General features: G+C 30.8%; 1 protein-coding gene across 1 annotated transcript; it reads left to right on the plus strand.

Annotated features, from left to right (window-relative positions):
- Positions 1–223: 223 nt before the first annotated feature.
- LOC110645874 (G-type lectin S-receptor-like serine/threonine-protein kinase At4g27290) lies at positions 224–4,954 on the plus strand. The gene is given in 9 exon segments (XM_058145414.1): positions 224–623; positions 625–915; positions 917–1,784; positions 2,396–2,554; positions 2,752–2,909; positions 3,233–3,443; positions 3,828–4,065; positions 4,160–4,310; positions 4,382–4,954. Coding segments are annotated over 9 exon segments (2,475 nt in total). The 5' UTR covers positions 224–530; the 3' UTR covers positions 4,688–4,954.
- The last annotated feature ends 11,924 nt before the right edge of the window (positions 4,955–16,878 follow it).

The raw sequence follows: 16,878 nt of genomic DNA on the forward strand, positions 1-16,878 counted from the left end.
TAGTGGGCAGATCGTGTTCAGATTTTTTAAGTCCTTCAGTTTCTATGTAAGCCTATAAATAGGCTCTTTCAATTCAGATTAATAACAAGTCAGTTTCTTCATGATTTCTCCCATATATCTTGTTGTTTATTCTTTGTTAAAGTTGTATCTTGTTGTTTATTCTTTGTTAAAGTTGTTTGTAGTTTTTGGTTTAATTTCTTTTCCCAACAAATTTTGATTATCAATTTTGTTAAAATTTCAACTTTGAATACCTTTTTAGATGGTCAAATATTTTTGTTCATTTGGTCCCACTAATTGATGGTGTTGGGTTGTGACAAAAGTCGTAATATTCAATGCACGAACCTAATTGAGAAGACTATGAGAACAATTACAATGACCACACGGTCTGTCTCTGTCATATTCATTTTGTTTAATGATGTTCAGGTTTTAGTTCAGGCATTGATGAGGTTTAAGATCTTACAGCTTTTTCTAATGACTGTTTTAACATGTTAGCCTGCCATTCAAATTGCAAAGATACATAAGAAAAATCAATGGAGGGCTCCTTGACGCTCCTTATTCTTTGCTCCCATTTATTGCTTATTATAAGAATACCCACTGCAGCTGACACCATTACTATAACTCAAATCTGTTAAGGATGGAGAGAGCATAGTTTCAGCTGGTGAAAGCTTTAGATTAGGATTTTTTAGCCCAGGCAACTCAAAAAATCGATACTCGGGTATATGGTATAACAAGGTATCTGTCATCACTGTAGTTTGGGTTGCTAACAGAGAAATCCCCCTTCAAGATTCATCAGGTGTTTTGAAGATTACTGAGCGAGGACTAGTACTTGTCAATCACAATGAAACCATAATTTGGTCTTCCAACTCCACGGGATCTATGAGGAATGTTGCACAGCTTTTGGATTCAGGAAACCTTTATAGTAAAAGATGAGGATAACCCTGCAGATTATTTGTGGCAGAGTTTTGATTATCCATGTGATACTTTCCTTCCAGGGATGAAGCTTGGGTGGAACAGAGTAATAGGCCTGGATCGCTACATATCATCATGGAAGACACCTGATGATCCTGCTAGGGGTAATTTTACCTGTGGATTTGATCCTGAAGGTTATCCTGAGATGATTGTGAGAGAGGACTCAGTTGAGCGTTTTAGAGCATGGAACGGTCTTAGGTTTAGTGGCACACCTCAGCTAAAGCCAAACCCTATATACACATATGGGTTTGTTCTCAATGAAAAGGAAGTGTATTACAATTATCAGCTTCGTAACAACTCACTTCTTTCACGGATGGTGATAAATCAGAACGGCATTCTCCAGCGCTTTGCTTGGATTGAGCGAACACAGGAATGGGGGCTTTATCTTACTGTTCAAATTGATAATTGTGATCGTTATGCTTTGTGTGGTGCATATGGTAGCTGCAATATTAACAACTCTCCAGTGTGTAGTTGCTTGAAAGGATTTGTTCCAAAAGTTTCAAAAGAGTGGGACATGGTCGATTGGTCAAGTGGTTGTGTTAGAAAGACTCCACCAAATTGCTCTGAAGATGGATTTCGCAAGTACTCTGCCGTGAAGTTGCCAGAGACACGAAAATCCTGGTTTGACAGCAGTATCAATCTTGAGGACTGCAAAATCATGTGCATGAAGAATTGCTCCTGTACAGCTTATTCAAATTTGGACATTAGGGAAGGAGGAAGTGGATGCTTTCTGTGGTTTAATGAGCTGATTGATATTAGAGAATTTGACGAGAATGGCCAAGATATTTATATAAGGATGGCTGCGTCAGAACTAGGTATGATATCTGATTCTGAGATTCTAATAAGTTTTCAAAATGTCACATAATGGGTGAGTTAACCACCTAAATGATTGAGTTGAATCCTAATAACTTAAGCTAAAAGGGTAGTGAGAAAAACACAAGAACACAAATTTTTATTTCCTTGTCAACAAGCTGATTGGATATGATTGGCAGAGGAGCACCTATGTGACAATGTATTGTGTGTGTTTGTTGAATTCATGTGCATGACAGCATAACTTAGCATGCATAGCCCGGGACATCACTTAGCATGAATAATAATTCAGAATAGCTCAACCTCCACGCAGCAAAATAATGGACTAATTTGCTTAACATAACGCACTATTAGTTACCTTCAAGTTCCAAAATAGCGACTTCCAAAGCTAGATTGGTGCTTTAAACTCATCTACATTTAAGGGTGATCTATCCTAGTAACTAAATGAACGAGATGTATATGAAATTTTTTGTTTTTAAAACGAATTTGGTAGCTGTGGACCTGTGGTGGAGGGATCCAGCACTATTAGGCTTTTTTTCTAAACCACGAATCGGGGAACAAACCTTTCATTGATTTCTAACTCCCAGTTTTCTGCTTGTGACTGCCTTATGTGTAGACCTTGACGATGACGATGATGATGACATGAGGATTAAGAGTAAATCCTATGTGAAGAAACAAATGAGGATCACTGTAAGCTCTGTGTTATCTACAGGGATTCTGTTCCTGGTGCTAGCTATAGCCTTGTATGTTTGGAAAAAGAAGAGGCAGAAAGCTGGTACATTATTTACTCCTTGAACACTTCTTGAAATTCTAACTCCCAAATTACTGAAAATTTTTGGGCTTAGTAATATGAGAGAATCATGAATTAGTAAAGATTAGATTATACTGGAAATTGTAAGGAAATAAGAGTAATGGAGATAACTTGTCTTTCTCTTTATATAAATTTTTATTCATTCTGGCTCCACTTTGCAGGGAAAAAAACTGGCATTGTGGAAGGAAATGCAAACGACAAGGGCGAAAAAGAAGATCTAGAACTACCGCTGTTTGATTTTTGCACCATTGCTTGTGCAACTAATAACTTCTTTGTCACCAATAAACTAGGAGAAGGAGGCTTTGGACCTGTTTTTAAGGTAACATTCCGAATGAAGTAACAAAAAATTTTTTATGGCTTCACCAATTGATTGTGCAACTCTTTCTATTGTTATATTTCTCCGGTATAGTTTCGTCACAAATTATTCAACCAATAGGATTTAGCCTTATCGTGGATAAATGGCGATAGTTTAGCAATTGTTCCAACTTGAATGACTAAACCGATAAGCAGAGAAGTATATAGCACTAAACCAAAATTCTAAACTTTCGTAATCTCAAAAAAAAAATAAATAAATAAAATAAAATAAAAAATAAAAAAAATAAAAATCATACTTAGCTTAATAAATGATGGGATTACTTACAGGGAACGTTGAAAGATGGACGAGAAATAGCTGTGAAGAGGCTCTCAAAGAATTCAACCCAAGGACTCGATGAGTTCAAGAATGAAGTAATGCATATTGCCAAACTTCAGCACCGGAATCTGGTGAAGCTTCTAGGATGCTGAATTCAATCAGAAGAGAAGATGTTAATCTATGAGTTCATGCCCAACAAAAGCTTGGATTTCTTCATTTTTGGTTTGAATTTTCCCAAGACCCTACATATTTATTTACTTTACTATTGTCCAGAACATGGATGGAGCATTTCATTTTACTATTGTTTTTGCCTCCTTTGAGGGCAATGTTTGAATAAAGGCCTCAGGCAAGTTTTTAGTGGCAAGATCAATTGGCAATAAATGCATCAAGAGAAGGAAGAAGTTATAGCACCTAATATGTCCTGGTTTATAGTTTTCCTTTGAAGCCAGTTTGAAAATGTCTTGAAGAGCTTCAGGGTTTCTCTGCTATCTGTGGAATACATGCAGCATGCCAATCCGTTTTCACAGGAAATTCAACATATTGTTAATCATGCATTGCATTTTTCTTATGGACTTATATATTAAGAAGGTTTTAAATATTAGACAGATCAAACACGGAGCACGCACCTAGACTGGCCTAAGCGGTACCACATTATCAATGGGATTGCTTGTGGACTCCTTTATCTTCACCAAGATTCAAGGCTAAGAATAATCCATAGACATCTAAAAGCTGTGAATATTTTATTGGATCATGAAATGAATCCAAAAATTTCAGACTTTGGCCTTGCTAGAAGTTTTGGAGGAAATGAAACCGAAGCCAATACAAATAAAGTGGTGGGAACATAGTAAGTACCTTCTGAATTGTAACCGATATACATGCGTGTTTCTATTGTGCCTTGATTCTTCTACGTCTAATTAGTGCTCAGAAATTTTCTGTAGCGATTATATGTCGCCAGAGTATGTGATCGAGGGCTTATACTCTGTGAAGTCTGATGTTTTTAGCTTTGGTGTTATAATGCTAGAGATAGTGAGTGAAAGAAGGAACAGAGAATTCAGTCATACAGATCATCATCTTAACCTTCTTGGACATGTAAGGATCACATCAATAATTTCTTATCTCTACACAGTGAATGTGCTATAACAACTATGTCAATTGTATAGGCTTGGAGACTACAAAAGGCTGGTAGGTCTATAGAAATGATTGATGCTTCAGTGAGAACTTCGTGCGACATATCTGAAGTGCTACGGACAGTGCATGTGGGTCTACTCTGTGTGCAGCGAAGTCCAGAAGAAAGGCCTAGCATGTCAGCAGTTGTTTTTATGCTGGGCGGTGAATGTGCATTACCTGAGCCTAAGCAACCAGGATTCTTCACGGAAAGGGATCTCATAGAAGTGAATTCCTCTTCAAGCAATCACAACTCCAGTTCAGCTAATGGTCTAACTATTACACAACTAGAGGCACGATAAATAATGCATCATATGTAACGTTTTATATGTCTTGTGAGCTAGGACCTTATTTTCTCATGGTTGCTATCTTCAGTGACCTTATGAATCCCCATACCATCTGAAGAAACCTCAGGTAGCATGAATGTATGTGGTGCAATAGACTTGATTACCTTCACAGAGGAATATTTGGAGGAGCAGCAGCCGCAATTCGTGTCAGCATTTGTTTCAGAAAAGTGCAAACGTTGAGACACTATTGATCTCTTTTGAATTATTAACACATTACTGGCATTTGCTGTGCAAATTTTAATTAGTGAACCAATATTATGCGGGAAGGGGACAGGATAAATATCTCCTCGATGCCTTTAACCCACCTCAATAACTTATTATTTATTAATTTATTTTTATATATTTAAATATTATAATTTTAACAAGAAATATATGTATATTATTTTTGGAATCAGAAGGAAAAGAAACAAACTATACATCAAACAACAGTATCATGCAAGAGCAAGACTACAAAGGCATTGAGAAGGCTCGTCAAAAAAATGAGAACCAATATGCAAAGAGCTGACCCGGTGAGCAACCCAATTTGCGCTAGCATTTTCTTTCCTCTAAATATATATATATATATATATATATATATATATATATATATATATATATATATATATATATATATATATTATTGTTGGCATAGTTGACTACTTGCTGTAATTTTCATATTAGTTTCACAATTATAGAAGTCTAATTTGATTTTATAATTATAGGAGTTTAATTAGGTGACAAATATTGTATAGGAATGTAATTAGTAGTTTTCTTGTATAGGTGTATATTTAGTTTCTGAGAATAGTGTTACTTCCTTTTCTTCTATGATGTAATAGTATCTATATATTGACTCCAATCCTAGATAAGAAAATACAACCTGAATTATTTTCAGAATTCTATTGTTTACATGGTATCAGAGCAATTCGATCCTAAAAGCTGCTCAACACAAATTGAATCCCATATCTGAAACCACCATCGCAATTTCCTTTGTTTACTAATTGAAATGGCAGAAATCACTCCCACTGTATCTGTTACACAGAATAGCTCAGTTCCACCTGTTATCATTCACCAGGAAAATGCTGCGTTTCTAACTAGTATCATATTGGATGATACCAATTATCCATTATGGTCTCAACTTATGGAGATGCGTATTGGTGCTCGTAACAAGGCTGGATATCTCACTGGAGAAACCAAAAAAACCCCCACTGAAAGATCCTAATTTTGGAACGTGGATTACTGAAAATCATAGAGTCAAAAGTTGGCTCATCGATTCAATGAGTCCATCACTAATGCAACGATTTATTCGACTTTCCACAGCCAATGAAATATGGGAGGCTGTATCAAGAACCTTCTATGATGGCTTAGATGAAACCCGTCTCTTTAAACTGAATCGAAAATCTTTTTCTACCACACAAAATGGTAGACCCTTGTCAATGTACTATAATGAACTTGTTGCTATTTTCCAGGAAATTGATCATAGGACTACATCTCAAGAAAAAACTGTAGAAGGGGTGGTCCAATTGCATTCTGCAATGAGTAGGTTTCAAGTTCATATTTTCCTAAGTGGACTTGATCCTGAATTTGATAAGGTTTGTGGAGAAATCTTGCGAAAAGATCCAAAACTTGACCTGGAGAACACATATGCGTATGTAAGGCGGGAGTATCAATAAAGGCAGACAATGGGAAGCTCTCGACCAATTTCTGAAAGCTCAGTTATGTTAGCAAACCGAACTCAACAAGGAACATCTGGTTCATCAAAAATCCTGGAAAATCTAACAATCTTAAATGTAGTCATTGTGGTGAACCAGGTCACTCGAAGCAGCGCTGTTATGAACTCATAGGCTATCCCGAATGGTGGGACTTCTCAAAAAAACCAAGAAAAAAAAAATTGCTGGAAAGGTTATGGTGACATCCGTGGAGGATACTCAGCTGAATGTGGAAGATAAATTGCAGCTGCAACCCATAGCAAATGTTGCTTATCCAAGTATAGTTGAAACAACAAATGTGTTCTCTGCGATTTCTAAAAATAGGACTTGGATTATTGATACAAGTGCATCCGATCATATGACCAAAGACTCTAGCCAAATACAATCATTTGTCCATGTCACCAATCAATTATCTCTACAGCTAATGGTAGCACTTCTCCTATTACTGGAGAAGGATCTGTCAAATTGTCTAGTACGCTCACACTAGATACAATTCTAATTATTCCATCTCTTGAATATAATCTTTTATCTGTTAGTCAAATCACCTCCGCTCTTGCTTGTACTGTAACTGTTTGGCCCCTTTTTTGTGTTTTTCAGGACATTCTGACTCAGGAGATTCTTGGTTATGGTGTTAAACGGGGCAAACTTTATTACTTGGAACTTATAGAGAATGGAGGACAGTCATACGTACCAAACTAGTAGTGAAGAAAATGCTCGAGCAATTATATGGTTATGGCACCGAAGATTGGGACATCTTTCTTTTGGTTATCTCAAAAAATTAAGACCACATCTTTTTACAGATTTAAGTGTTTCAAATTTTTATTGTGATATTTGTGAAATGGCTAAAAGCCATCGTGTTCCTTATTTACCAAGTTCAAATAAAAGTTCAGAACCTTTTGAGGTTATACACTCTGATGTTTGGGTCCTGCAAAAATTCCTTCTATATCTAAAGCTCATTATTTTGTTACATTCATTGATGAATGCACTAGAATAATGTGGGTATCTCTTCTTCACAAAAAGAATGATGTTTGTAAAGCATTTCAGGAATTACATAGCATGGTAGGCACTCAATATCAGAAGCAGATTCGTGTTTGGCAAACTGACAATGGGATGGAATTTGTGGATGCATCGCTTGGACGATTTCTATGTAAATGTGGGATTCGACACCAAACTTCATGCACATATACTCCACAGCAAAATGGCTTAGCAGAGAGAAAGAATAGACAGATAATGGAAATGGTTCATGCCTCACTTTTTGGCATGAATATGCCATGGTTCTATTGGGGAGAAGATGTGAAATCTGCTACATACCTGATCAATTGGATACCTTCACAAGTGATAGATTTTCAAACTCCTCAACAAAAAATGCAATCATTGTGTTCTATTATTCATCTTCCAAACCTCGAACCTAGGGTCTTTGGTTGTACAATATATGTTCACATTCCCAAAACTTTAAGAAATAAACTTGATCCATGTGCAAAAAGGTGTGTTTTTGTTGGTTATTCTGAATTTCAGAAATGATATAGGTGCTATGATCCTCAAACTCTGAGATTACATGTGACCTTGGATGCCTCTTTTCATGAATCTAAACCATACTATTCAGGGGGAGTTGCTACACATCCTCTTCAAGGTAATAGAGGAGGAGAGCTGGAATTTTTCCAGCTAGAAGAAATGAATGAACAGTTTGGTATTCTTGAAATTGAGAATGAATTGTCAGTTCCAGCGTCAGTTCCTTTAGAAGTTGTACCTGAATCAGTGTCATTTCCAGCGTCAGTTCCTTTAGAAGTTGGACCTGAATCACAAGTAGTTCCTTTGGGAGACAGGTCTGAATCACCGATGCTCACAGAGTTGCCCGTAATAACACCATTAATTGAAGAATCAACTCAGAATGTCCAGAATGCCTTTTGTCAGGTAATCTCAAGTTCTTTTTTTGATGAGTCTCATGAAACTAATGCTTCTCTTGAAAATATGAATCCAAGATACTCACAGAGACTAAATAAAGGTGTTCCAAAGAAACAATATGAAGCCAAGGTTAAATATCCAATTAATAACTATGTCTCTTCCCATAGATTGTTTAAATCATATGCACTTACTATTAATCAATTATCTGAGGTATCTATTCCTAGAAATATGCAGGATGCATTAGTAGATCCAAGATGGACAAAGGCAATGAATGAAGAAATGGAGGCCTTGCAAAAGAACTCTACTTGGGATCTTATTCCATTACCTAAAGGAAAGAAGACGATTGGATGTAGATGGGTGTTCACAGTGAAACTTAAAGCTGATGGAAGCATTAACAGATATAAAGCACAATTAGTTGCAAAGGGATATGCACAAAAGTACGGTGTGGACTACCAGGAGACCTTTGCGCCAGTAGCGAAGCTCAACACAATTCGCATTCTCATTTCTATAGCAGCAAATCGAGATTGGCCTTTGCAACAATTTGATGTTAAAAATGCATTTCTAAATGGAGATTTAGAGGAGGAGGTCTACATGGAGCTGCCACCAGGAGTCAAACATAATTCTCTTTGCAAAAATGTAGTATGCAAATTGAAGAAATCATTATACGGGCTTAAGCAGTCACCTAGAGCTTAGTTCAAGAGGTTCTCATCTGCAATGAAAACTTTTGGTTATAAGCAGAGTAATTCAGATCATACTTTGTTTATAAAACACAAAGAAGGGAAGGTAACAACTTTAATTGTGTATGTTGACGATATGATTTTAACAGGAGATGATCCCAGTGAAATGAAGATGTTATAGGAATATTTGGCTACTGAATTTGAAATGAAGGATCTTGGGCAACTGAAATATTTCTTGGGAATTGAAATTGCAAGATCAAAACAAGGAATTTTTCTTTCACAGCGAAAATATATGCTCGATCTTTTAACTGAAACTGGAATGCTTGCTTGCAAACCAGTGGAAACGCCTATGGAAATGAATCATAAACTTGGGATTTTTCCAAATCAAGTTCCTATAGACATAAGGCGCTATGAACAGTTGGTTGGGAGATTAATTTATTTGTCACATACGAGACTGGATATAGCCTATGCAGTGAGCGTTATAAGTCAATTCATGCATGCACCAAGTGAAGAGCACATGAATGCAGTATACCAAATTTTAAGATACTTGAAGGGCGCCCCAGTCAAAGGTCTATTATTCTCAAAGAATAATGTCTCCAACATTGAAGGCTACACAGACGCTGATTGGGCAGGCGATCAAACAACTAGAAGACCCACATATGGTTACTTTACTTTCGTATAAGGCAACCTTGTAACTTGGAAAAGTAAAAAGCAGAAGTTTGTGGCACAGTCAAGTACAGAAGAGGAATACCGACGCATGGCTCATGGTGTGTGCAAATTATTATGGATCAGAAGTGTTCTCAAAGATTTGGGAATTGATTACACAACACCTATGAATCTTTACAGTGACACTAAGGCTGCCATTGAAATTGCTTAGAATCCTGTTCAATATGATCGCACTAAACACGTTAAAGTTGATCGTCACTTTATCAAGGAAAAATTGGATCAGAAGATTGTACACTTTCCTTTTGTCAAGTCAGAAAATCAAATAGCTGATATACTCACAAAAGCTGTTCTAGGAAAAGTATTTCATGATATGATTGACAAGTTGGGCATGATAGATATCTATGCTCCAACTTGAGGGAGAATGTTGGCATAGTTGACTACTTGCTGTAATTTCCATATTAGTTTCGCAATTATAGGAGTGTGATTTGATTTCGTAATTATAGGAGTTTAATTAGGTGACAAATATTGTATAGAAATGTAATTAGTAGTTTTGTTATATAGGTATATATTTAGTTTCCGAGAATAGTATTACTTCCCTTTCTTCTATGATGTAATAGTATCTACATATTGACTCCAATCCTAAAGAAGAAAATACAATCTAAATTATTTTCAGAATACTATTGTTTACAATTATTAAGGTTATATTTAAAATTTATATTTTATTTTAAAATTTATTATTAATAAATAAATTTATATTATATAATAGTAAATTATAATAAAAAGAAAAATTTACACATAAAATTGTCACCTGCTCTCTAGCGCATGGAATTGTCACTCCGCTAGGAGAAAAGTATTTGCTCCAACTCTTATAACATCGGACAGAGAAATATTTAACATTGATCCGCTTTGCTGTCATTCCAAATAATTTCAAAATAGCTGCAGCCCCTAGTGAATTTATAATACGCTAATGACATGAATATTGATTATAAATGAAGTACGAATAACCGAAGCTTGTGGTTTGTTAGTAATAGCATCTATGTATCAAGATTTATTATTAGATATATTAAGAATATTAAAAAATAATATTTTTATTTTTATAAAAAAATAAATATTTTTATATAATATAAAAAATAAATTTTACATAATTATTAAATAAAATAAATATATATTCAAGCACCTAATAATTTCTCATGTATCAGGCTATATCGCGCCGGTACCGTATTAGGAGTAGCTGCAACTCCCATCAATATTTTCCGTAGGAAAGTGCACGTATGTCCCATCAATGATCTCTTTATTTATGAATGGGTAACCCAATTGGACCGGCGTTTCCCTGTACAACTCGGTTCAACGTTACAAAAACTAGCGGCGGCACAATTGGCTAACCGGGGAATAATGGCGAGCAATTGGTGACGTAAATATATGTCACCATGCAAATAGCCAAATACTGGCATTCGTCAAAATTAGTAGGGACATGAACGCTGAAATTTGAACATCCCGCGGCTGCTAGTCCACTCTTATAGGGGATTGGTGGTGAGCTGCTCTGTCCTCTCCTTTCCCTATGGCATCTTGGCATTCACACGCGCAGGCATAGCCACGAAGCATTATGTGAGTGCATATGTCACCAATCCCCTAGTCCACTCTTATAGGGGATTGGTGGTGAGCTGCTCTGTCCTCTCCTTTCCCTATGGCATCTTGGCATTCACACGCGCAGGCATAGCCACGAAGCATTATGTGAGTGCATATGGAAGAAACATCATTAGCGTTCAACTGTTTATCCGAAACTTCAGGACTTTTTTTTTTTTTTAATTATTTGATTTGATTTATAAATTAATTAAATTTATTAAAAATTATAAATAAATTAATATTTAATTATTTATAAATAAAGTAATATTTAATTATTTTATTTATAATTTATTTATTTTAAAAATATTTTTTAATTAAATAAAAAATTATCTTATTTTAATAATTTTTAAAAATTATAACTATCCTTATCTTAACAACTATGATAATTAATGATATATATATATTTTTAATTTTAACTAATTAAACTATTTCTAAATACTATTTAACTCTATACATAAGCCTTATTTGACATGATGTAATTAAAATTTTAATATAATTATTATTTTACATATTTGATTATATTGTTAGATAATACAAAAATTTTCATATAATGAAATAGTAAATGCATAATATAATCGATTATATTTTAAGTAATGTAATATATGTTGCATACAAAAATAAATATAATCATATTAATACTTATCTAAAAAATGAATTTTTTTTGTGTACAAGCGGTCATATATTTAAAATTTAGAATAAATTTTAAATTGTCCATGTACTTATTAAGAATATTTAATTTAGTCCATTTTTAATTTTATCCTAATTTAATTTTTTTTAATTTTGATTTAAGCTCAAAGTGGCCCAATCTCCCTCAATTGATCTACATGTGCCATTTTTTAAATATTTTTTTATTATTTTTCATTTTTTAATATTAAAATGTTATATTTATTTTTAAAATTAATTAAATTAAATATAAAAATATTATTTTTATTAGTTAATATTATCAATTAAAATGAAATTATGAAAAATATTATTTTTATATTTTCATATAATTAATTAAAAATAAAAATTATAAAAATTATACTTAATTAAATTGAAAATTAATAAAAAATAATTTTATTTTCATATAATTAATTAAATTAAAAATTATGATTATAATTAATTTTAATTATTTATTTTTATTTTTTTAAAAAATAATTAAAAATTATAATTATTACATAACTTTTATTTTAAAATAATTATTTTATTACATAATATTTTATAAAATTATTTTATGTTAATGAAATTGCTATGTATAAAATTTACTAAAAATTCTCCTTTAATTTTCATAATAAATAAAATTAATTGATTAAGTATTTCTTATATTATATAATGTTAGTAAATTTTAAATTTTAAATATTATTAAAATATTTAAATAATTCATTGAAAGAAATATATAATTAATTTTTATATTTTTAATTTAATAATTTATTTATAAAATTTAATAAAGTCTCCTTTTATATAAAATTTTAAAACACATGTAAATATAATCTAATGAATATTAAAATTTTATCTTAGAAAATTAATTTAAATTAATCGGTAAAATATTTAATAAATATTTATTTTTTACTGTCCATTAGTTGAACGGACTGCCAACATGTGGTCCCAGTTCAATTCAAGACACCAACTTTAACATAATCTCTGCAAAGGCCGGCGGCTCTAATATTTATTTGGACTGCATTCGATTCTACCTTGTTGGCCAAATACGACAGGAACCAACCAAAATATAATAATAAGAAAAAAAAAAAGCAAAAAAAAAAAAAAATCCTAGTGTGAGGCGCTAAAGAAAATAAAAACTTCAACGCGTACAAATAGCTGCCGCCATTACAGTCATTATTTCTGCAAGTTTCTTTTTAAGTAAAAAAAAAAAAAAAAAAACGAAATAAGATTCAATTCATCCTGATATTTGCTGGGAAGTTTAATTTAATTTATTTTAAATTTTTAGTTTAATTTAATTTATAAATTTTAATTTATTTTTAAATTAATTTAATTAATAAAAATATTATTTTTTAATATTAAAATATAATATAAAATAATTTATTTAATATTTTAATTATACAAATTATATATTATAAAAATAATATTTTAATATTATTTTCAAAATATTTAATTATTTTATTTAAATAATATTTAAAAATGATTTTTGTTAATATTAAAATATTATTTTTATATTGTACCATTAATTAATTTGTTTATATATTAAATAGTTTATTTAAATAAATTATTTAATATTTAATTAATTTTTAATATTAAAATATTATTTTTTATATTATATAATTAATTAAATAAAAATATTATTTTTATTATTCAATATTATTAATCAAAATAGTAATAATTTTTAATTTTAATTAATTATATGAAAATATAAAATATTTTTTTTATATTTTCAGTTTAATTAATAATATTGAATAATAAAAATAAGATTTTTATTTTTATTAATTAATTATACAATATAAAAATAATATTTTAATATTTTAAAAAATAATTAAATAATTACACATTTTTATTAATTAGACTAATTTTAGCATAAATCAAAACTTATGAATTAAATTGAATTAAAAGTTAAAAATAAGCTAAATTAAACATCTCCGATAAATACATGAGACAAATTAAATCTTATTCCAAAAAAAACTAAATATGTTAGCCTTGATCTTATTCAATTCAAAACTTTTCATCCAGAAGTATTAATTTAACACTTAGCTAAATTGATTCAAATAATTTTCAGGTCTTAAATAATCTGATCAAAATATTTAATCAAAATTATTATGATAATTCAACTAAAGTTCTTATATATTATATATATCCTTTTGTCCCATTGATGTGGCAGTCTTTATCCCACTTGCACTGGTGTTGGCATGTTACAGTCTCTCCCACTAAATTGTGGGATGTCTTTGTTGCAGCCTATGTTGATGTTGTGCTAAGTCTATTATGTTGTATTGGGTTAAATTAGGATTCAACTCTTCGGTATTGTGATTCTTTAGCGTTTAGGGTGGTAGCCTTTTCCTCAAGTCCACTGCCCCACATAATTTTTAAAGTTTTACTAAAAAAAATCTCATGTCATAATAATAATATACCGATAAATTACTTTAATCAATAAATTATCACTTTACAAAAATTAAAGTGTGCTATAAAATATTTTAAAATTTTAAAATATTATAATTTCATTTTAATAAAATTCAAATATAAAATAATACAACGTACATATTCTTTTGTCCCACCGATTTGGGATTCTTCTCTCCACTTGCACCGTCTCAAACACCCAAGCAGTGCTGGGACGTTACAATTATTGTTCTCAATTTAAGCCATTTTATAAATTATTATAATTAAACTGTAAATTAAATTATAAATTATCACAAGTCAAACCATTTTATTCTACTTTTCTTTTATCAATTAAAATCGTTGTTTATATATATTAAAAATTAAACTGTAAATTCATAAAAAGATTTAGTTTTTTATTATTAGGCCCCTCTCATAAATTTTTATTTGTTTCTTAATTTGTAAGTGTCTAATGGATATTTAACTTATAGTTGATATTGTTATTTTAGAATTAAATAGCATATGATATTTAATTAACAGCATATCGTTGAATTTGCAGGTTGTGTTTTTTACTTGTGGAATCTTCAGATGCTGCTGTTGGAGATCGGCTTTTTTTTTTTTTTTTTTTTTTTTTTTTTTTTTTCACTTAGTTTGTTAAGTTTAAATATAGGGTAAAGAAATAGCCTACTGCCCAAGGTATTGTAACTTTAATTTTATTAATAATAAAATCACAGCTCATAAAAAAAAAAGCAAATTATATTTAATTTGAATTACAAATTCCAACTTTAATTTTATAATATATAAAATAAATGTAGAAACTAGTAGGGGCAATATTTTAATCATAAAAAGCACTGTAATGGATGCACTTAATTTCCGTAGTATGTTGTCCAACTTAATAACGAATATATAAATTCAAGGATTAAAATTTAATTTACCCTATCTTATGCAATGTGATATCATCTTGCATAGCACTAGCAGTACTGTTCCTTGACCTGATAAGAAGATAAAACGAAAATGGGGTGTGATGGAGAATAAAGAATTTTATGGGTTTGAGGTATTAATATTTGCTTGGTAACAGTCTCATCAAGATTCTAATATTATCAATTTCTTTTACTCTTACTAGCAGTTAAAATTTAATAAGAATTCAATTTAATTAATTTTTTTTATACTAATATTATGTTTGAAATGAAAATTTTAATTTTTTTTAATTAAAAAAATTATTTAAAAAATAAAAATAAGTATAATTATACAAAAATTTATATTTATTCAAAATTGTGCTTAAATTAAATATCCATAAATCTCATATATTTATATCTTGAATTCATAATAAATTATATCTGAGTAAAAATTTTTCGTATTTTATAATAATCAGGGTAGGAGTGCAGGATTAGAGATGCAAGTATTGATAGGGACATGGCCACATGAGATAGGAGGACGCAATCTCTCCCAAAGAGGCTTTCAGGTCTCAGCTGCAACCTTCGCTGTTCTGCGGTTAGTCTTCTATTTATAAAAGAACCACATGCCCCAAAACTATCCTTTTCAGGCACTGGTTCTTGACTCTTCCTTACCATAGGTAACTTGTCTTGCGCCCGATTTTGAATTCAGTATGGCCAAAGAAGAATGGGAAGCCAATTAATGTAAAAGGAAAATAAAAAAAAATTCAGCATAAATACGTGAATTTGTAACATGGCTGCACAAGCCAATTTTGAATTCTTCATAACCAAATCAAAGATACAATAAATTAATACAAAAAGTGTTGAGAAAATCATGTCTTCTTCATTAATTTTAGTGGGTCGATAGGTAAACGTGATGTGATTGGCAGCATCCGCAGCCTGTCAACCAAGACAAAATGACCGTAAATATAAACGTGTGATCTAAAATTGAATGATGCAAGTTGAGGCTTCAGTGTTTCTGTCAAACACGACTATGACATCTTTAAATTTGAACTAATTAGTGCGAAATCTGTTGCTCAAAATATTATTTTACGTTCGGTCATACTTCAAAGTATTCACGTAGTCAAACATTTCTAGATCCTTTGGAAGTAAAGTTGGCTGACTTCTAGGACCTCTTTACGTTCGCAACTTAGCAAGAAATTAAAAAAAAAAAATCTCTAATTTTTTAGTAATTATTACATGTGTTCATTCAATTTTATAAATATTTTGATAAAAATTTTTTTTTATAAAATTTATTAAATTTTAATTTAATTTATAAAAAATATTATAACTAGAAATTAGAAATTTTTATGTTAATTTATCAACTATTTTCTAAATAAAATTATCGAACCTGTTAGTAAAGAAAAAAATAACAAAAAGAAGAAAATTTGGTGATGAGAGATAACTAAATGTGTTTTATGTATTTTTTTTTTAAATTAATAAAATAAGATAATTTTATTTATAAAATAGTTAATATATTAATAAATTAATTTATAAATTTTTAATTTTTAATTATAATAATTTATATAAAATTAAATTAAAATTTAATAAATTTTATAAAAAATAATTAAAATTTAAAAACTTTTAAAAAACACTTATAAAATTAGAGTGATTGTTATAATATTTACCCCTTGTTTTGCCTCCTA

Source organism: Hevea brasiliensis, chromosome 4 (genome assembly GCF_030052815.1).
Source record: "Hevea brasiliensis isolate MT/VB/25A 57/8 chromosome 4, ASM3005281v1, whole genome shotgun sequence".
Lineage (NCBI taxonomy): Eukaryota > Viridiplantae > Streptophyta > Magnoliopsida > Malpighiales > Euphorbiaceae > Hevea > Hevea brasiliensis.